This window comes from Nothoprocta perdicaria, unplaced genomic scaffold (genome assembly GCF_003342845.1).
Source record: "Nothoprocta perdicaria isolate Ctin4 unplaced genomic scaffold, notPer1 scaffold_296, whole genome shotgun sequence".
Taxonomy (NCBI): domain Eukaryota; kingdom Metazoa; phylum Chordata; class Aves; order Tinamiformes; family Tinamidae; genus Nothoprocta; species Nothoprocta perdicaria.
This window is the reverse complement of record NW_020455528.1, coordinates 633,539-650,319: the sequence shown is the minus strand read 5'-3', so window position 1 is coordinate 650,319 and position 16,781 is coordinate 633,539. Positions and strand designations below refer to the sequence as shown.

At 40.7% G+C, this 16,781-nt stretch overlaps 1 protein-coding gene across 1 annotated transcript in view; it reads right to left on the bottom strand.

Moving 5' to 3' along the window:
* GOPC (golgi associated PDZ and coiled-coil motif containing) overlaps window positions 1-16,780 on the bottom strand; it is a gene marked incomplete at its 5' end in the record, with an annotated part of 22,369 nt that extends 5,589 nt beyond the window's left edge. The window contains 3 exons of the mRNA XM_026041842.1: window positions 892-1,067; window positions 6,967-7,131; window positions 16,514-16,780. Coding sequence (XP_025897627.1) covers window positions 892-1,067; window positions 6,967-7,131; window positions 16,514-16,780 — 608 coding nt within the window. The remainder of the gene's footprint in view (window positions 1-891; window positions 1,068-6,966; window positions 7,132-16,513) is intronic.
* Between the last annotated feature and the right edge of the window lies 1 nt (window position 16,781).

Sequence of the window (16,781 nt, the reverse complement as noted above, 5' to 3'; positions counted from 1 at the left end):
ATGGTCAACTTGTCGTCCACCATGACACCCAGGTCCCTCTCTGCGGGACTGCTCTCCAGCAGGTCCACCCCTAATCTGTACTGGTGTCCAGGGTTATTCCTCCCCAAGTGCAGGACCTTGCACTTGCCCCTGTTGAACCTCATGAGGTTTCTCGCCGCCCAGTCCTCCAGTCTGTCCAGGTCCCTCTGGATGGCAGCACAGCCCTCAGTTGACCTGTCAAGGTCAACTTGCCCATCGCCAATTACCACAGTTAATCATGTCACAGCTATAGCAGTTATCATAGTCTGTATCTATTACAGTCTGTAAAGGATATGATGTGACATACATACTGCAGAGTTTCTCATCTCTGCACGCTTTTCTCATCTCTGCACATCTCCTAACAATTTTAAAAGCTACAGACTACAGAGGATTAGAAAGCAACCACAAATAACCCATCCTAAAAAAAATGCAGTAATGAAGCCTTTCTAACAGGATTATTCAGTGAAAACTTAAGTCTTTTAAAATTTGTAAAGATAACTAAGAGAACGCATGACTATTAAACCCTAAGGTGACAACAGTGCATCTATCAACATGGTCAGTCCAAAGCCAAGGGAAAAAGAAAACTTAACAGATGCTACTAGAAGATGCAGGCTGCAGATACAAAAAGAGTGAACAAGGAAAAGCTTGGCTTATAATCAATAATAGGTCAAAAATCTACAGATGTTTATATCCAACTCTTCCAAGTTGCGACTTGTATATGCACTGCCGAGACTTCCGTGGTGTCAAAAAATACTTGGTATGGATGAGGACTCATGTTTTGCTCTACTACTTTTATACGCAGTATAAAAGAATGCCTTTACCAACAAAAGAGAGAAAGAAGCCCTGCTAGATACACAAATTGCCTTTACACACCTTCCAGCTAGCTCCTTATCCAAGTACTTGGCTGCCAACCTTGCCCCGTAAACCTCTGCCTGAAGCACTGCTATGTGTCGACGAAGCGCTTCGTTTTCCTTCCTCAGCAACTTCACTTCAGCTTCCAGCTGAGCTTCTTTCACTTTCTCTTTCTTGTTAGCTTCAAGTTCTCTTTCCTTTAGAAAAAAAAAATTTTTAAAAAATGTTGAAAAATTTTCACTGAAGTTGTTAATGAAAGAACACTTACAGTTTCTGCACACAAGCATAAAATAACTCTGACTACAGGAACTGTGGTATCAAGACACAAATATTATACTTCCTTTATGATAAGGGCATTTTATAACAAGCCACAGGACTCTCAAAATTTAAATTACTCGTCTCATCAAAAACAATTTTTTTTTTTTTTTTTTTTGCCTTTCCTCCCTCCCTCTCAAATTAACTGAGAAGGAGAATCTCTAGAAGATTATTAAGTAAGTGCCCAGTCTCACTGAAAGGCAGTGGGAGCTAGACATTTAATTCAATAAATTTTGCTCATGAAAGTCTTACCTATATACAAAACAAATCTCAAAGACTCCTAGAGCAAAGATCTTATAATACCTTATTAGGTTTTAAAATAATTAAACCCAAAATATATTACTACACACAAAGAAACACATTGGCGTTCAAATACTTTGTACAATTTGTTTTTTTCAAAACACAAAAACACAACATCTTCAAGAATATGAGACAGACAAAGGTAACTAATCACTTGAAATTGGTGGCCATATCTTTTAGCTTTGGATATTGTTGGAGTTTGATTTGCAACAGGAGTAATATGGGACATATTCTTCCACCCATATATACCCAGCGTGACTCAGAGCATCAGCCACAGGACGTGCCCTTTCAGAAAGGTGCAGAAGCAACTACTTCCACATAAACCATTCTGCATCCACCTTTACCAGTGCATTTAGACCGGCTCACTGGAAGATCACTGCTGGCTCCTCCATCACCATCCTTACTTGTGTTAAACTAGGGGATGTCAACAGACATGCTTGGAGAAATTTACAGTTCACAGGAGGTTGCCCAAGTAGAACTAGACATCTGTCACCGAAACGTGAATTCGTAGCACAATAAGGCTTAAATGTCATAAGGAAAGGAGATGTAATCTTCATAATCCAAATAAACATATTTATTCTTATGAAATGGCATTGTCACTCACAGATTGTGAGTTTTGGAACTGGCCATGAGGGAGAGGGAAGAATATCTCAAACATTCAAAAACTATTACATGTAATAACCATCTTACTTAATGCTCAAGCCTTGCACTGACCAGCAGCCAAAGTGCATCTTCTCAGCAGAGGTATTCTTAACAGAGCAGAGCTCACTCCTGTTCAATGGACATTCGATCCTCCACTGCCAAAGGAGCCTAGTGTTCAGAGTGCTCATCCAGGGAAACAGGGGGGGATAAGGGATGTGGGTTTTAGGCTTGCTTCATTCTGAAAGGATCCAAATAGTCCTGGAAATACCAGACTTGTGACTAGTCTGGCTTTGACTGGGAAGAAATGTGTTGAAACAGTCACCATGAAATAGACGTGGAGTTATTTGGTAGCCAGGGAGGACGGAAGCCAGAGGCTTTAACTCCCCTGGGGAGAGCACGTCTTGCAGAAAACACTTTGCTCGCAACTTTATTTTTATCGTGCTTATGACTCCTTGGCAAAAAATACATATATCGGTTCCTAACCAGGGGACAGACAGTAACGGCAGTGCCTCTTCCTGCCACGTGCAAAATTCAAGCAAGCGAAATACCATCCCTACCTTTACCTGTGCTCAAACGAGACATTACTAGAATTACAGAGATTATCTTAAAGATAAGAAAGAAACTATGAAGCTATAGAATACTTTGAGGTAATCAAAATTCTTTTAAAATTACTTTTAACTTATTTTTAACATGAGCAGTTGTCAGTGAAACATTCAACAAGTTTGTATGTCTATAAAATGACAACTGTTTTCCTAAAAAAAAAAAAAAAAAAAAAAAAAAAAAAAGGACAAATCTCCCTGCTTTTCTCATGGAGGAAAAAAAAAAGGAAAAAAAAGGAAATAAGGAAATGCAAGTTACTTCCCTAGTGGTCAATTCTAGATGTAGAGAAAATCTCCTGTACATTATCTTTCCTAATACCCAGTACTAGTAGTAAGTACTAGTATTTAGTAGTAAGTACTAATACCCTAAGTAGAATATGCATATTATTCAGCAAAATCTACTTTTGAGAAGAGCTTGATTTTTTTTTTATTATTTTTCAATATCTTTTTTTTTTTGAAAGAGTAGTAGGGAAAAACACAGCAAACCGGAAAAACAGTAAAGGTATAGAATATAGACAAATAGGTCTATAAATATAGATGGTACATAGGCACAGAAGAATATAGATAGGATATCTATAGACAGATATTAATAGGATATAGATAGGATAAAGACATAAGATATAGAAGGATAGAGACAAATAAAACCAGGAGATGCGACTTAACAACAGGGCAAAGATGAAAAATTCTGCAGAATTGGCAAGACAAATCTGTTAACAAATTGTGAAGACACTTCTTCACTTTTCCAGACCTCTAAATGAAACCATGAACATGGCTGGTATATATGAGAATTCAAGCTAGATTGGTCCTACCCTCCCAAGAGACATATTTTCGTAATATGTAGGTAGACATTTGTAGATATTTGCCAGCAAAAGAATTCTGAATTTGATGGACTTTAGCTCTGAAATATTTGTATCAGGTCAGATGGGCTGTATTAAACAGTTGCACATAGTGGCCAAGAATTGCCCAACATACTGCTCAGGGGGAGCAGCATTCAGATTGTCTGAAATCACTACCATTTCATCTCCTGCTGCTCCTGCACTGACCAGCTGCAGGCCAGATTTGACCACGGAGCACATCAGAAAACCTGGCACAGAAAGCCGCGTCTGCTCTGTCCCAATATCAAGACAAAATTTGCAATAAATCCTCTTTTGAACTGCAGTACACACTCATAAGCCAAGAATTTGAGGTAATCTACATTTTAAAAACCCAAGTCTCACCACTGCAATCATGGTCTGGGGCTGTTTGAACTCACATCTGCCATCAGTCAGAGGGCAATTACAAAAATTCAGGAATGCCAAAACACTGGATTGCCTCTGCCAAATACTTGAGCTGTTAGAAGGGTCACAGTTCATAAATAAAACTAGTTTTACAGTAGCTGGGCAGTCCATACAGACACAGTGTTCCTGTAACACTTGCATTAGTTATATACACGTTGCAAACTCTGCATCAAGTAGCTCTAAATATTATAGGCCCATTGACCGTTTAAATAATCTCTTTTAGAGCATCTTTGATTTGACAAACATAAAAAGATAGAATTAAAGTAGCTGTATAAAGGTATAATATTGAGACTCAACATTCCATTTTCTCTCAATGGATTTTTTGTGCTTTAGTTGCCGAATGAAAAAGTCATAAAGTAAAACTTTATAATGTCTCTGCACATAAATTATGAGTTACCAGTTTTCTACTCAGAAACAAAGCCTGGGAGATACATGAGCTGTATCTGAAACATAACTTGAGAGAAGAATTACAACCTCTTTCCCCATAAAAATGATTTGATTTGGGATATTTGCTCAGGCAACCAAATGTCATATAGCACCCTTTACATAAGGAAAGTTTCACAAAAAAAAAAGAGATAAAGTGTGACAAAATAATGCATATTGCACTGCTAGGTGTGTACGCTATTTATGTTTTATAAATTGTAAAAAAGATGAATTTTTTTGAGAGGTAACAAGAACAATCTTTCAGAATGTCAAGTTGCCAGTAATAAACAAATATAGACTTACAAACACTATTAAGACTAACAGAACAGAACAATGAACAAAAAAAAATCTTCACACACCATCATGTCTACTTTCAAGAAGACTGAACAAGACAGATCTGTTTTGCCACTTTCTAAGGCCAACACAGGTAAGTTGCTACACAAAACAAAGCACTGTTTTAAACACAAATAAAAGCAATCAGCCTACTTACCATTTCTTCCACAGAAAGGACAGACTTAAGACAGAAGAGAGTTTCATAATTAGAGAAGCAGGCAGTGGGAACTTTAAGAAAAAGCAATAACACGAATTCTGAAAGAAATGTATCAGCATGTCTTTACTGGAAATTAAAATATATATATATATATATATATATATATATAAGCACACTACTGCAATCACACCGAGTAGCAATTTGGGTACTTTGAAATGGAAATTATTAGAAATCTTAACCTAGGTTAAGATTATTTCCTCCCCCGCCAAATACTTGAAATCACTACGAAGAATAATGAGATAACATGAAAAGCATTACAGTATTTTACTGAAAAGAAAAAAAAAATCTATTTCAAACTAAAGAATGCATTTGCCTTTGGCTCTCCTAAATTTAAAACAAAGGGTTTAACTGATGGATAAATAGTGTATATAACAATTTTCTGAAAGGATCATAAAAATATAGTCTATAATATAACATTTGCTTATGGATTATCTACTTTCAGAAAGGATAACAGGACATGTATCATAACAGTGTCGGAAGGGATGGGGAAAGGTAGCCAAAACATTGGTAAATCATAAAACAAAAGAAAATTTCAACCAGGTGACTTCATATTCTTACAAAGAAAGTCACATTATCATGCCTGGACTAAGCAAATATATCACCTCTAAAAAGGGATTCAAACTAAACTACATGATGTCATCAACTGCTAGCAACCTGAAATATTTTGAAAAATATCTTAGTTTACCACTGTGCACTATTTCACAACTGACAAAGTGTAGGTTTATATTAAGAAGCTACATGTAACAGAAGAGTGGTTGTAATTAAAAAGAAACAGGAAGTTAACTAGTACAGAACATTGTTTTTCCATCACAATTTCTGTTGATACCATCTCTTCTTGTCCTCAGAGATTTTCTGTTGCCAACAGCTCAACACTGGATTTTTTTTTTTATTTACTTACAGCTCAGGTTTTTTTTTTGCATTAGTTATTTTTAAAATATACATATATATAGTTAATAACATTTCTATATAGTAGTTTCAATGATACCAGTTCTAACTTCACTTTGCAGCATGTATGCTGATATAAGTGCTCCTGAATATTGTATATTTAAAAGACATGCTCTAGTTCAACTGTAGCTTTTGGATCTGAGACAGGGAGGATTCAGGTTAGTCTGCTAATCAGCGATCAGCACAGATAACCTGTAAGCTTTTACAAGCTAGTACTGTTTCAGCGGGCGTTAAGTAACAAGACAGAGGCAACTAACTGCATGTTACATGTATGCTGGGATTAGCTATTTAGAAAAATCTGTGAAAAAAATTAAAAAGTGGCCAGACACCAAGACTTTGAGTTATTCCTACAGTCAGAAACCACAATGTATACAGAATTACTTTGCTTTTCTATTTAAAAATATTCCCATGCTACAGCATGAAACTGTGTTGCGTCTAGTACGGAGGCAGTTGATCACATTGTGGTCACCAGTCAATTGCAATCCCTTGCACAGACATCTATACATTGGCTACTGCTGGTGGGTTTTATAAGAACCTCATGCTTCTCAGAACCACTCCAGTGCATCAGCACTGGTCTGTCACGATATTTACGACAGCCTGTTGAATGCAGAAACAGACAGGAGAGTGCATAGGCAGCAGATGGATCTGCAGCATTCTGAGCAAAAAGTCAGACAAAAGAGGGGAGTGTGACACCACCTACCTTCTCTACCTATGGGAAAACAATCACAGTCCTATCGGACTACTGTTACCATAGGCTGATCTTATTTTAGGCTGCTTTTATGATACATAGAAATTTTGTTGTATTTTTATATTAGAAGCTATTTCTTTTAATTTCATTCTCTGTAAAAAAATCTGAAGTATCAAAATATTTTTTAATCCTTCAAGCTTACTAAGAAAACCAGTTTTTACTAAGTAAAAAGTGAATTCCTTCCAACCTTCTGGATGTTAACATTTGCAGTCAGTCTATTTGCACCTTCCAAGAAAGAACTTTGTGAAGAAAAGGAGAAAGCACTGCAGAAGCCTCTCCTCAGTGTGCCAGACTCACCAGCTTCGCCTTGATGGCCCCCGAGTCCAGGCTCTGACCGGTCTTGGCGTGCAGCTGCAGCTGCACAGCATGCAGCTGCAGAAGCTGATCGTGCACTTCTTTTTCCAGCACGGCTTTCTCGGCCTGAGTTTCTGTCAGTTCAGACTTCAGATCTACTAACTGGGCCTGGAAGACATAATGCAGGATAGTAATTAGAGCAATGATTAAAATGGGGTCGTCAGACCCGTGATACACAGTTAACTTTTTCTATTGGAACATACATACAACACAGTGTTAATGGAGACACAAGCACACTCTGCCTCCGCTTACTCTGCAGCCCTGCTTAAAGATGGCATCACTTAAGAGATCTTTCTCCTCCCTAACTCCTGCCACGTTTATTCACCCACAAACACAGCATCAAGCAATCGTACTGCTGAAAACAGCAGCAGCCAGATTTTTCACAATGCAGGCAACAGGGCTCATGTCCACTCTAAACCAGGGCAACTGCATTTAATCTACAATAGTGTTTATAACCAGAGCAATGCAAATTCAATTTAAAACATTTTTTTTTTGGTACTACAATAATTAAGCAAATTCTGAAATAAGTCAGTTTACAAGTATCATCAGTTTAACTGCAACAGTCGATGAACTGGACAACCCAGATTTAAAACATCACTGAAAATGTGCCTGTACAGAAGCAGAGACAGCTGTTAACTCTAAAAATGGTTATGAAACATTTCAAATACTGTTTACAGGCAGTGTTTCTATCCGAAACAAAAGACCAATTCCAAACACATTTACCAGGCTACTTATTATCCTTAATTTCAAGCAGCATTAAGATAAATTACATTTACACCAGCTTTGAAGACTGGTGCTCATACAAGGAAACAAAGAAGATCTCCGGGGCCTTTTTTTTTTTTTTTTCTCCTTCAAAGCAAGTTAAAAGCAAAAAGGAGAAGTCACCGATTCTTCAGACGTCTTTCACGTGGAAGCAGTGTATGTTTGATATTTTCATAACATTATACAAATGGATTTTCACAATGAACATCAAATTGCAAGCCAACACTCCACCATTCAGTTAAGTAAAGCACTGCTTAAAAAGATTTGTAACAGTAAAAAAAGCAAGAAGGATTTGAGTACCAGCGGGAAGTACTTACTGGGTCTAACTTTAGGTAACTAATTTAGATGAACAGCTTGCCTAAGCTTCCAGCATAATCAGCAGACAGAAGCTCTCAGACGCACCCAAATTAGAGTGCAGCTGGATGAGACAGGTCAAGTCCATGTCCAGCTCTCTGCTGCCAAGAAGGAGGATCTCCTTTATCTCCCCCAGCTTGTCCTCCTCACCAAATGCCCTGGGAACCAGCATGAAAAAATCCCCGCCAAGGAGCTCGCCTGGCTTTGGGCCCCCCTCCCAGGGCACGGAGCAGGAGCCTCCATCCCTCTCCACCTGCTCTGACGGGGCCTGGACAGACCTGCCGGGCATTCAACTCGTGCCCTAGAACAGCCTGCGCAAACTTCCTCTTCCCGACTTCTCGGGCGACCAGAAAACTCGAGTAACCTGCAAGCCCCACACAACTCTGCAGCGGAAACCCCCTTCTGCAGCGAACCAGGATCCAAAACTGAACTTAGATAGTTAAAAGATACAACAGCACAAGGGGCAACGACACAGTATGGAGCACGTCACTGAGACCCGTAGGTCTTGTCTATGGGAACACACCGGTGGCTGGGCCTCACAACACGTGTTTCTCTGTGCAGGCTGCCAAGTGGTGAGAATGATGCCCTATCAGTTTGCAGCCCGAGTGATGCTCTGCGAGCATCAACGGACAGACAAAATGAGACCGTCCAATTCAAAGGAAAATAAAAATCTGTATGAGACCCAATATTTAAAAATCCTATTGTTTCAGAAAGCGTGCACGCTACAGAAATGCACATGCAACTGCGTGTGCAGCACAGAAATAATCTATTTACATCTTATAAAAGCTCATAAACACACTGCAGAAACAGATGTAAACAAAGCAGCTGTACCCAGAAGGAAGTGCAGATATCAAACCTTGTGACCTACTTCTGTGAAGGCTGATTCTAAATCTTTGTATTATTTCACAGAAGTTCCACGTTTTGCAGCTCGGCCAGCTTATCTAGCTCTCTAATGCACTGTGATACAGCCACCAAGATAGCCATGTCTCACACTGTAAGATATTTTATACACGACAAGTAACAACAGCCCTTTATAATACTCCTCCTAGCATCGTTCCTTATCTATAATTCTCTTCATTGTGTTCTAAGAGAATCATACGAAAAGCTGGCCAGAAAAATCAACAGCCCCACATGCAGAGCTGGAAAACACTGAGTGCAACCCCGGCGGGGAGCAGGCGAACGGAGGGAAGGCGCAGGCCGAGCGGGAACCACGGAGGGGCCCGTTCACTCCACGCCACGCAGGGCTCCCACAGGAGGCAGTGGTGTCAGAGCCGGGAACGTTCCCAAGCATGCGGATGCAGCAAGGATGAGCGAGGGGTTCCCAGGCCCCCGCTCTGGCTGGCACGTTTGGGGGGTACAGGCAGGCTGCTGAGGGAGAGATGCTGTGTCACGCTGCAAAGGTCACCCAGGACGGCTCCGCAGTCTGCCAGGCTTGCGGCAGGAGCCACGAACCTCCAGCACAGGAGACTGTTTACTGCCCTGCCAGGAGAGTCTGGGAAATGCCACCACACTGTAGAACATAAATTTTCACAGAGAATAATGAGGGGCTGGGCTTGGGGCAGGGTTTTATGTTTAATTTTGCCACATCCTTTTAGTAACTTCCTGGTTCAATCAGAGCAGCACCCAGAAGGAAGCTGTAAACAGACAAACATTCATTTTAACTTTCAAACACCTGTGAAATGTAGATTTAGTAGATAAAGTGAAATGCAGTAGAAATTATTTTACACACACACAAAACAATATTATAAGATATAGCTGTATGAAAACTGCATAAGATTTTTATTCTATAATTAATGACTGACGCTAAAGTAGCAGTATGTTAAGTTCCGAAAAGCACCCTGCTGTTCCTTTTCTAATATACTATTAACAGAGTAATCATTTTTGTTGTTAAACTGTTTCTAGATTGACACAGAGGAGCTGACTGGGCTTTTCCTCTCAAGGTAATTTTACACAAGTTCAAACCAAAGAATTTTCATGAAGGGGTTTGCAAGACAAAAATATTCTACATTATGAATACCCAAAGACAGACAGGACCACATTATTTCCCCCAGAAAATACACAACAAATACATTTAATTATTGCCTTGGCACATGGCAAGTTACACTCCACACAAAGCTCATACCCCTAAGAGTCAACAAATGTGGTATCATTCTAATGCTCAGCAAATCATCTGCAAATGATTTTTAAAATGCTATTGTATAGGAATAATTTTTTTAAATCCTAAAACATTTCAATGATATTATTCAAGGCAGTATATTATTTTTGTAAGACGATCCTAAGATAGCACTCAGTAAGCACCCGCAATTTAGTTCAGATTCTCATAAACTTAAAACTCTCTGGTTGATCTAGCGAAATTACTTACTTTAGGAAACAGCATTACTAATGCTATACATTAAACCCTAAGTATTATTTCCGGATAAACCAGAAGAGATAAAACAGAAGAGATAACTGAGTTCTCTACTACTAATCCAGCATTAGAGATTTATGTAGCTTTTCAGCAACTAAAACCATAGACAAGGAATAAAAAACACAAATTATATCACCACATTATGCAACTCTGAATACCAAGAACGCTGGAGAATAGGGCAAATAGAAGAATTATCATTTTGCAGTCAACAAAGCTTCTGAATTTGCAGTAATTGCCCATGTCCAGAGGCAGGAAATACAAGCTGATTTTATTCCCCTAAAGTACAAATTTTTTTTTTTTTTATTTAATGTAGCATATTACTGTGCAGATTACTGGTAAACATCTTTTTCAGAAATAGCTGCTGCTTTAGATCACCATGACATTGGCCTATTATTAAACTACCTTTAATCACTAAATAAGAAAGTCTGCAGTTTGAGTAAATTACAGATACTGGTCAAATGAACCAAAAAAAATCTTCTCAACCAAAACACCTTCCAGCTTCATCTTCCAAACAATTCAAAAGCATTATTACCGAAAAAATAGCTCCGATAGGCTAAATATTTACTCAATTTACTCAAATAGCAAGAGAATTTTAAACTGGCACGTTTTTCTTTCCCTTAGAAGACAACAGACAAGAAGTCATGACACTAAGCAACAAATAAACAAATACTCTGCAAAGCAAAAATATTATTGCAAGAATTAGAGTTTCTGTAGACAAAACAGAGCAGACAGAAAGCCTTTCCATTCTGGAAACAGCAATTCTTATTTCCTGTTCAAGCAGCTATGAGGTATCCAAGAGTAATGTTCATGCAAATGATGTGGCAATAAAAAAATGCCCTTTAAGGCGTCAATATAAAATAAATTCAGTTTAATTGCAGGGATGGATTACATTTATAGTCATGTAGTCTTTTGCAGGTTTTCTGGGTTTTTTTTTTTTTTTTTTTTTTTTTTTTTTTTTTTAATTGAGACACAGAGAGGGAGCTTAGAGCCTTAAAAGAAAAGTAAACATCACTGGGATCTCTTTGGAGTATTCTATAGCACATTTAATCCTCTCTTTATTTGGTGGTCTCACCTCTCAGAAAAAAAAAAATCAGAAAGACTCATCCAGCTACTAGTACATGTTTGATAGGAAGGTGAGTGATAAAACATTTAACTGAAAATCCTATATTTAAAATCTCAGATGCATAACCAGGATCTTATGTTAAGTGCTGCACATATAGTGAACAAAGAATATGGACCCTGCCCTGGACAATGTGTAATCTCAATATAAGGAATGAACACAACGTGAAGGAGGAGTACAAATAGGGAGGTATTGGTGCAGTAGGAAGCAGCCAGATGGCAGGTGGAAGGCCCAAGTTAACCATTTCTCACAGTCACTGCTGGAAAGGATACCTGGGATGAGGAATGAGAAGGTGGCAGCACCACAGTCTCTCAGGCCCAGAACGTGAGAGGAGGCACATGAAGAACTGCAAGGTTTTAGAAAGTGGGGTGAAGACAACTAACCAGCTCTGTTGGCAAGATGCAATGAATTTATCACTGAAAGCAAGGAAAACTGCACTCGGAGGCAAAAAGAGAGGGGGTATTGTCAAAAAATTACAACCACTTTGGCTCTGGGAGTAGCTTTTATTTTCTGAGTTATCATGCCAACAACTTCTTCATTATGGACACGATTATAGGTGGTACGTGGGTTAATTAGATGTGAAAGAATATCTAAGATTTATCCATTGCCCAGATGGGAGGATTCAAAATAAGACTGAGCTGAAAATGAAAGACATGTTATCAGCCCAAGTAATAAGAGGGCAAGGCACTAATATTATTCACCATAATTCCTTCTCCGTTCCTTCTCTATCATCTCTATCAAAGTGAAATCAGTGTTTTTGAGGCACACAGCAATATGCTTTTCAGTATCTCTACATACCAACAACTGTAAGTTTAAAGGCGTCAGAAGGAAGTAGACAAGCAATAGAAGCCACCAAAATGGTTAACTCTGCATCATTTTCTCCTGGGTTTCCTCATGAAGGGCAGTCCAGCGCAATCATTTGGTCTCTCTATGTCAACAATTCTCCCTATTTTACCCATCCCTCCTGCTGCTGTGAGTTCATTACGCAGAGTATTCCAGGCTGAACCAAATTTGTAAGTGGGTACTTCCCTTCACCGAGGGAAAAGTGGGAAGAGTCAGATCTCGGTTTGTTTAATCCGGTCACAAAGCTGGCAGCCGATGGACAAGCAGTCAAGGTGCAGTTCTGAGCTGCCCCTTGGCCAGCTGGCAAAGCCAAGCGCACGCAGGCAAAGAAGCTCAAGGAAGTTGTGCTGGGGAAACTGTAAATCCAAGGGACAAACGAGCCTTGCCCGTATCCAGAAGGTGTCAGTGACTCAGGAGGATGGTGGACATCTGCATTATGACAGAAACATTTCCAGTAAATCATCAGGAAAACAGATCAGCTAGTTCCTTTGATCCTGTTACTAAGAAAACACTAAACTAGGTCCATTTTTAATGGTGAATAATATGATGGAGGTTCCCATCAGCTTTAGCTGACACATGAACAAATTACTTGAAGAAGAGCTCACCATATAGGAGTGCATTCCTATAAACCCGTTAACTGATTCTAAGCTCATCAAGGATATAAAGCTACATAGGTGATCAGCTTCCTAAACAAACACTTAAATGTTTTGCTCCATTCCAGCATCTATATTGGATTAAAGCAGATTAAGCCGCTGTCTTGGGTCGAGACACCCAGAGTGCTCAGCCAGGCACCCCCTTCTAGCTGGCTCATTTGAAACTGCAGAATTAAACTGGGTGCCACAGGGCCGGAGTTAAACTCAAGTCCAGCTTTCATCAAAAGCTGAGGCAGACTGACCACTTCTTTTACTTCTGTAAAGCTGCATTACACAGAACTTTCACATTCCAAAATGATCAATGAAACAATGTTGGACTTAGCAATCTAACTTCCTCTAACTTAAACCTGAAATTTCACATGTTGCCTGCAGTCTGTCTCTGCTGACTTATAATGCCTTCCTAGAGGGAATGAGGGAGGGAGGGAGGAAGGGAGGACACAAGAACTCCCTTTAGAAGGGGTGTCACTCCCTTCATTCTAACAGCCAGAGGCCTCTACTGCCCTCCCGCAAGATCCACTCCCTCACTTCTCCCAAGGGCTCTACACCATGCAAGGGAAATCAAGCTGACCTTAGAGAAGGTGGTGGCCTCTTGCATCCAACATGTTTTTCCTCTTTAACAATCAACTTTAATTAACTCTATCCTACTGCAACCAGTAGGAAAAATAGGAAAACAAGTCCCCCTCCTCCTCAGTTTAATTAAACGCTGCACATGTTATCATCACAGTAGCAGGATTGCAACTTCTTGCCACTCCAGAGCACAAGCAAATGTATCTGCATGCTCACTGTGCCTTGGGGCACCTTCAGGTGCCTTCCAAACAAAACTGCACCCTCAACACATCATTTTACCTAGGTCTTTTCTCTCATTAGCAGTAGGTATTACACACCATGCCAAAGCATTTTTTGCACCAAAATCCCAGAAGTGGGAGTTTTTCCCATCACCAACTAAACTCCTAAACTGTGCTTCTTAATAAGAAATGTAAGTAGAGAATGCACATTAAGCTGATAACAGAAAGCAATGTCTGAACTGTTTTTCTGCCAGTAATGCTGTAACACGATCCATGAGCTCTGCTAAAAATGACTCAGAACCCACAATCAAGAGAATGATATACGTTATTTTTTTATTATTACTCAGATTTCCCTTTGGGGAATATTGTCACCCACTCAGTAAGGCAGTGGCTTGCAAAAGTAACTGCAGCAGGCAAGTCTCAGCTTCAAAGCGCTGCTAAAAGTCTAACACATGGAAGTCAAAGTATTGCTTTCATCCAAGTAAAAGGAGTATTTTTCAAAATCTAATGCATTGCTTGAGCAACTGTTTTTACCTAAGTAAACTTTGGCTCATGACACTTTACAAACATGAGGAAAATTTTCCTATGAAGAGCACAGGCTCATAAAATTTCAATTATGAGCTATTAAGAAATGACTATTATTTTAAATATCATAAGAGATGCAGCACTTTTTATTAAAAAAAAAAAAACAGCAAACCCACTGATCATATCCCAAATTCCAGTACTAATCCTTGTCAGTTCTTTGAAAGTTGTAACTGCATCATTCATTCTGTACACAGAGACTTTTGATTAGACATCTAGGCATGCAAAAAGACAAGACCCTCATTCTCTACAGAGAAGTTCTTTTACAGATTTTAACTGGTAGTTTTCATTTCAAGTTTATGGATCTTGAAGATTAATTTTAGACTTCATCTTCAATGATGAGATTAAAATTAACAGCCTTCAAGACAATACTTTAACTCTATAAATGTCTATTTAAATGATAAAAAAAGTCCTTTATATGTATCTGGCCTAACCAATGTATCTGTAATAAAACTATTTAACAGAATAAGAGGTTTTCTGTCTCACTTCCAAATTGCTCCCTCCAGGCTCTCAACGCCATTTTCACCACATTGAATTACTTCTCGCAGTTGGACACACTCTCACGACGCTACAGAGACTCGCAGCAGGGCTTGCAGCACCAAGGAGCCCTTCAGGACTGGGGCACAGACCTCCAGCTAACAGATGCCTACAACCCCTGACAACTTTAGTCGGCCACCAACATCTCTTTCAGCATCTCAGTTTTGCTGCTTCCTTTCAAAATATTTAAGCTTGAAGCAACTCTTCAGAGAGCAACTTGCCATGCATCACCATTCTCTTAAGATAAGCTGAAAACCCATTTGTTTGACAAGTCCATTCAAAACACGCACCATGCCCATGGAATACACAAGAAGCACTGATCAGCTACCAGGAACTCGCAGCTCTATAGGATTAGTAAATTAGGATTTAAGCTCATAGCAGAGCTTGCTATTACATATGCAAGTCCAGTACTAAAAATGTGTATGACAGCCTAGCAGCAACAAGAACACTCGCTGCATCACTCCAGTCTGTGTCTGCTGAAATAAAGGCTACAAGGAACAGGGCTCATTGCCTAATGAAGCCTTCATTCTACTATGAAATACCTTGATTCCCAGCTAGACACTAGGGCTATTTAGGACAGCAAAGTTCCTTCATACACGGAAGGAACCTAATCAAAACCAAGGCCATTTTACTTACTTCACTTCCTTCAGCAAAGCGCTGCGGAAGGGCAGGCTACAATCTGAAGATTTCAGTTACTAGAATATCACAGAATCACAGAATGTTCAAGGTTGGAAGGGACCTCTAGAGATCATCTAGTCCAACCTTCCTGCTCAAGCAGGGACACCTACAGCATGTGGCACAGGGTGGTATCCAGGTGGGTTTTGAAGACCTCTAGAGAAGGAGCATATGTATTTAAAAAAATACATTCTCTCCAGACAAGGAGAATATGTATTTAAAACAAAGAGAGAACCAAAATAACTTATGTCTGTGGTTTACATGTCCACAGAAGCTCTTAAAAATGATGCATCTTTGTGGTTTCTAGTATTTTTTTTCTCCCTCTTGCCTCTACATATTCCAAATTTGCTAGAATAACCACTAGAGCTCCATAATGCATATCCCCGTAAGAGATGCTGAAAAAAACGGGTTTTAGCTCAGGGAATCACAGAATGGCTGAGGTTGGCAGGGACCTCTGGAGACGCCCCCGTCCAACCCCCTGCTCCAGCAGGGCCACCCAGAGCAGGGGGCACAGGGCGGCACGCGGGCGGGTTGGGAAGCCCTCCAGAGCAGGAGGGCCCGCAGCCTCCCCGGGCAGCCCGGGCGGGAGGCACGCAGACCCATCAAGGCCCTCCCGGTGCGCAGCGGCACGCGGGCCCGCGGCCAGCGCCGCTCGGAAGGAGGACACGAGAGCGCGGCCCGAGGCCGGGCTGCCGCAGGGCGCTCGGCGGCGGGGCCCCTCGCGCTCCCGACCCCCCGCAGGGCCCGGCCCGGCCCGGCTCGCCCCGCGCACCTCCAGCTTGTGGTTGATCTGCGCCACGGTCTGCGCCTTGTGGCAGAGCTGCGCGAAGCACGAGCTGAGGCTCGTCATCTTCTGGCGGCCCTCGTACGTGATGTCGGCCTGGTCGGGGTCGATCTCGCCCAGCAGCAGGTCCACGTCCACGAAGGCCTTGTCGAACTCCTTCTCCAGCACCTCCAGCCAGCGGAACATGGAGGCGCCGCCGCCCGACGGCGGGGCCGCGCCGCACGCGCCGGGCCCGGGCCCCGACCCCGGCCCGCAG